The following is a 6,237-nucleotide window of genomic DNA, read 5'->3' as shown; positions in this document are numbered from 1 at the left end:
CAATTGTGTACAGTGTTTCTCCAATCACAAAAGCACCAAAATTGCCTCTACAGACATTCATTTTTCAGTAGAACCATTGTCATTTAATGGCAACCCTTCCTTTTGTTCATATCTGGAATTTTTAACCATTTGTCTTCACGTGGATCAAGCATTTCAATAGAACTAAATCACATAAAAGAGTATTCATTTATGTTTAGCATCCTCTTAAACTGTTGACCTCTAACAAAAAAAACAATAAATGAACTTTAGAGCAAACTGAAGTGACATTTTACTAAATATGAATGTAACAGTAAAAGTACCTTGTTATTCATGGAATGAATGGGGAGCCACTTGCCATTGTTGAGATCAAGATATTTCACCTAAGACGAAATATGACTTTCTTTATTACCACTAGCCACAAAAAGTTTGTTGTTAACTGCAGCATCCGCAACATGGACGTTGTTTCAATATAAAGGTGGTCTTAAAACCCACTGATTTATTGTCGAGACGAATGATTCAACGACCAGTAAACAAAAATATGGTTATAATTTATAAGTTTTATAATATGTAACAACTTAAGAAGATTAATAATCATTACCTTTGATGCTGATCCGTATTTCTTTACTATATTCATTGGTCTGAATGGGATTCTAACATAATAAGATGGGTAATATGAATCTAGACATGCCAACCATGAAGACCCATCATATCTAGCAACAATGAACACTGAGTTGAAATTTTTTGAATGTTTTTTGCTTTGTAGCCTATTATCAGAATCTACTCCAACAAAGCATGATCCAGATTCCAAAACATCTATCTTGGTTTTTGAGCTGTTGGGTTTCTAGTTTTGATTTGTCCTGAGTATAGCCAAAATCACATAAATTTATAGAAATAAGACAAATAAAATATCTAAGAAATTGTTTATGATTTTTAAGTGTACCAGTACTTGTTGTAGCAGATTCATGTTTGTAATCTGCTTTGAATGTGATCCCTTAAGCTCTTCAACTTCTTTCATCAACTTTATGCAATAAAAATATAATATTCATTAGACTATATCACAAATAATGCATATTAGCTTTAACCATCATCATTCAAATTGAGTCTTCCACCGCCTCCTTAATTTCCATGATCTGCAAACAAAATCTGTTGATCCCTAAAGGTTAAACCACAATTTCCATGATTGTGTGTGCCATTATGGAAAGAAAAATGAAAATGAGAACAAAAAAATTAAAAAAAAACACAAAATCTCAAAATTACCTCACGTTCTTCTAAGCTTTTTAGAGAACTATAGTATTAAGTATCATAAACTGTAACAACTTTCAACCTGCAATATTATCCAGATCGAATTCATAAGCACAAAATGAAGCAAATGAATAGATGAAGCAAACAAATCTAGGGAAAAATGGAGGTACAAAATAGGGTTTTTGGAGTCAAGATCTTTGAATTCCCGAGTTTGCCACCAGAAATCATAATAATTAAACCCGAAAAGGATGCAACACTTATCGTCTACTTTAAGCAAAGAATAAGGTAGAAAGAAACAAACATCTGTTAATGAATTTGCTTTGGAAGTGACAATGAAAAGGGGAAGAACGAACCCAAATGATGTAATTCTTGGGTGATGAAAGATCATCTGCACCAGAATTGAACTCTGTTGATGTCGGTTGATCGATTTATGAACCAAAAGATAGAGTGGAAGAGGAACATGGGTTATTCATTGCAGTACAGTTTGGGGATTTGAATCTTGTAAAGATTTTCTGGAAAGAGATCCATCGACGGTGGTAGCGATGAAGGCGACGACAAGTTGGACGTTTTGGGAGAGATAAATGGCATGGTGTGGTGAAGATGGAGTCAAAGGCGGTGGAGATGCTGGTTTTTTCTAATGGTTTCCATTAGATAAAAAAAATAAGGTGGAGCAAGAAAGAAACACGTAGCAATTGGAACGTTCTCCAACCAATGACTCAGATAAATAAAACAATTTAAAATTGAGAAGCACCATTGACCAGTAATTGACGAAATTATTAACAAAAATTGACCAATGATAAAATTCGACAAATCATAGAAAGATATAAAGTCCATGGGCTAAAGTGAAAAGGACCCCTTTTTACTATTCACAAAGCGGGTTCTAAATTTATATGTATATATAATTAGTATCGTAAAAATCAGCGTAGGCGCGGCCATCTAGGCACTAGTCGGTCACTTACTGTCTATGATTAATGTTAGTCGGTCGAGTTAGGCGGAGTCGGGCAGTTGTTTGCTCTCCTAGGCGGTCTAAGCCAATAAAAAAGTCAGACAGTAAAAATTTATATATATATATATATATATATATATATATATATATATATATATATATTTCAAATTTGTATAGTTATTTACTTATTTTGTTAAGGTGTAGATAATATTTAACTTTTAAAAAATAAATTTTATTCCAATTAACAGTCTCGGTCTACACGCACGTTAATCCCGTTTATACCAATTAGTTCTTTTAACCTCATTCAACCATCCGACCACCTTATCTACTCTAATAAATGCATGTTTTTTTTTTCATTTGTCACTAGGGCTGACAAATATGTACGACAGAGAACCAACCAACATGTTACCAACCGAACCAATTAAGTCGGTAGCCAAGTTGTTTGGTAGCCAATATGTTTGGCTGGTAATACCATGCCAATTAAGTAGTCTTGGTACGGTAACTGTATGAAATTTTGAATACCACGGTTGTACCGTACCAACTTATATATATATATATATATATATATATATATATATATATATATATATATATATATATATATATATATATATATATCAATTCATAAATACAAAGAAATATGAGTTCTCATATCTTCATGTTTTAATTAGAATAACAACTAACAAGTCTTAGAATTACTAAACTTACACATTAACCGGCAAATTTCTTGATAGTTATTGTTTGATGTGCACGATATCATTGATACATACACTAAAATTTAAAAAGGAATACTAACTTCTCATTCCTTGTACTTGTACTCTTACCATTTGTTTCCTCTACCAACTTGCTAGGGGTGGACATCTTTTAATCCTTTTAGTGGTTTCCAAAAAAAATACCTCCGGAAGCAAGTGAAGCAACGGCCAAATGTCCACAAATTCAACTTATATTCATGTATAGTACATATTAGTTAAAAATTTTGGTATATACCAAATACCAATATATAACAACCAAATTTGTTGGTAGCCAAATTAATTGGTACCAAGTACACTTGGTACGGTACTGGTAGCTAAAATCTTATACCAACTATAGTTGGTACGGTACACGGTTTGAAGACAAAAAACTCGGTACCGTACCAATTTCACCCCTAATTTGTTAAGGTGTAAATAATATTTAACTTTTAAAAAATAAATTTTATTCCAATTAACAGTCTCGGTCTACACGTATCTTAATCCCGTTTATATAAATTAGTCCTTTTAACCTCATTCAACCACCCGACCACCTTATCTGCTCTAATAAATGCATGTTTTTTTTTTCATTTGTCACACTCTCATATAATTTGTCAAATGTCATTTTGTTGTTATTTTAAATTTTTTTCCCACATATCATTTTATGAGTTTTTCTATTTTATTAAATTCCACATAATATTTTAATGTAATAATTACAATAAATCTAATAATAATTGAATATCAATTTTATTAATGAACTAATCTTTTAATTTTAAAATTTCCAAAATTAAAATTCATTAATTTCTTTTTTTTTATTTATTTAAATTATTTGTTTAAATTTAAAAGATAAAAGACATTTCTATTATAGTAATTCATTATTTTTTTATTTTATTATAAATTCAAAATTTTCAAATATTTTAAATTTATGTTTAATTTTTTTTTTTAAATATATTATCTCACAACTAGTATTAATATATTATTAATATTAAGATAGGCCAGATGAAAATTATCTTAACGAAAGTTTATGTTATCAACGGCGTTATTGTAGTCGGCGACATGCATGAATCCTGCTTGAATTACGCGTGTCCATTTCCAGGCCACGTGTCTTCCGTTCAACATATACACATACACAGTCTCACAGATGCCATAAACACCACCACCCAGCACGTCTCACCCTTTACAACAATAAAGGATTTTCATCTATTAACCACCTTATATATATATATCCTTTTGTTCCACTCACAACTCACAGATTCTATCTTCCAATCGAGTTTCTTTTGATATTCAATCGAAGTTTCGAGTGCAATACATTGATCTTGACATCAAATGGCTTCACAAAAGGATCCCATCAGGGCAAGAGAAGATATAACCGGAAAGGAAGTGAGGGCGGAGGAGGCTGCCAGGACCGCCGCAGATGAGCTCCGAGACGTCAACAAACAAAGAGGAGTTGGCGGTGGCGCAGGGGAAGTTGTTATCGAGCACCATGAGACACCATCTGACCAGAACCGTCCCGGTATTATTGGAAGCATATTTCAAACGGTTACCGGCACCTTCGGAAGCGCCAAAGATGCAGTGATCGGAAAAACTCATGAAGCCACCGAGAAGGCGTCAGTGGTCTCCGGCGAAGCTGCAGAGAGAGAAAGACAAAACAGAGAAGAAACAACACGAAAGGCGGAGGAGTACAAGGATTCCGCCGCTCAAAAAGCAAAAGAAGCCAAGGATACAACAATGGGGAAAGCCGGCGAGTATAAAGACTACACTGCACATAAAGCAAAAGAAACCGCCGACTCGGCTGCACAGAAAACGAAAGAAGCGAAGGACACTACAATGGGGAAGATGGCGGAGTACAAAGATTACGCTGCTGAGAAAACAAAAGAAACAGCCGATGCAACTGCACAGAAAGCAAAACAAACCGCTGACTCTGCTGCCCAGAAAACGAAAGAAGCGAAGGACACTACAATGGGGAAGATGGGGGAGTACAAAGATTATGCTGCTGAGAAAACAAAAGAAACCGCTGACGCAACTGCTCAGAAGGCCAAAGAAGCAAAAGATTATACTGCTGATAAAGCCATAGCAGCAAAAGATTATACCACTGAGAAGGCAAAAGAAGCCAAGGATGCAACAATGGAGAAGATGGGTAACGCAAAAGATTACACCGCTGATACAGCAGTGGCTGCAAAGGATTACACCGCCGATAAGGCAACTGAAGGGAAGGATACTGCTGTAGGGAAAATGACTGAAGTGAAGGATTCAGCTACAGGTATTGCAAGGAAAGCTATGGACTTTTTCACCGGCAAGAAGGATGAGGCTAAAGAAAAGATGACTGAAACTAGTGAAGCTACAAAGGTTGGTGTAATTCTACGTTGTTTTTGAAGGTTCAACTAGAAAATGACTCAAATTTGACTTTGTCTGTTCATAGGGGACGTTAACGGAGACGGAGGAAGATGCAAGGAGAAAGATGGAGACTATGCATCTGAAAGATCAAGGATATGAGGCGAGGGGAACTGGTGTTGACATTTCTGGAGGGTATATATATAAGATTAAATTCTGGACGTATATAATTTCAGTGTTGTTTTTATAATTCCCTTTGTAGGTGTTCATTAATGTGTGTGAAATGTGCAGTGGGAAGCGTGATGATGTGGTGAGGATGACTGAGGACACGGCGGAGGCACTGAGAAAAGCTGATCAGATGACTGGTCAAACATTCAATGACGTTGGAGGTTTTGACGAAGATCTTGGGGAAGCTAAAGGAGTGTATCGTGTGCAACTTAAGAAAGAAACGCATCGCAAGTGAAGCCTAGTGTGATCTTCAAGTGTGCGATTATGGGATATATAATAGTTGACACTTTTGTCGCGGTGTGCGCATAGGTTCGGGTTAATATGTTTGCGTTAAATTTGGATACTGTTGTTTTTGTTGGTGTTTTGAAATAGTCGTGTATAATTTGAAGTTGTATGGAAATTATGGCGATGTTAACCACGGGTGGTATATGGTGTGGTGTGTTTGGAACATGATTGCATGCATTTTAGACAGTAGTCCTTGCTTGGAAAATTAAACAGTTAATATATATGGTGTTGATACATTATCATTTATAAATATAATGCTTATATTTTTTTATGTAGTGGTCAGTACCGGTGGTACTGGATGTCGAGATGGTAGCAACACTACAAGAATGCAACTACGTCCATAGAAAGAAATGAAAACAACATTAGAAACTAATTAAAGTATATATAACATGAAACCCAAGAAATAAGTAGGACCAAGAGAATAACAGAACCATTGCAGTGACGACATGTAATAGCAAACGAATATGAGCGGAAGATGTTGAAGTGATGAGAACCCGCACG

At 34.9% G+C, this 6,237-nt stretch overlaps 1 protein-coding gene across 1 annotated transcript; it reads left to right on the top strand.

Moving 5' to 3' along the window:
* Window positions 1–4,153: 4,153 nt before the first annotated feature.
* LOC145159144 (uncharacterized) lies at window positions 4,154–5,942 on the top strand. Its single transcript, XM_079078061.1, has 3 exons — window positions 4,154–5,238; window positions 5,312–5,418; window positions 5,515–5,942. The coding sequence occupies exons 1-3, from the start codon at window positions 4,219–4,221 to the stop codon at window positions 5,684–5,686; spliced, it is 1,299 nt and encodes a 432-aa protein (XP_078934187.1). The 5' UTR covers window positions 4,154–4,218; the 3' UTR covers window positions 5,687–5,942.
* The last annotated feature ends 295 nt before the right edge of the window (window positions 5,943–6,237 follow it).

The sequence above is a fragment of the Lactuca virosa genome, chromosome 2 (assembly GCF_052849685.1).
Source record: "Lactuca virosa cultivar CGN04683 chromosome 2, Lactuca_virosa_CGN04683_v6, whole genome shotgun sequence".
Taxonomy (NCBI): Eukaryota; Viridiplantae; Streptophyta; class Magnoliopsida; order Asterales; family Asteraceae; genus Lactuca; species Lactuca virosa.
Note: the sequence above shows the minus strand (reverse complement) of the source record. Positions and strands in the feature narration are given on the sequence as shown.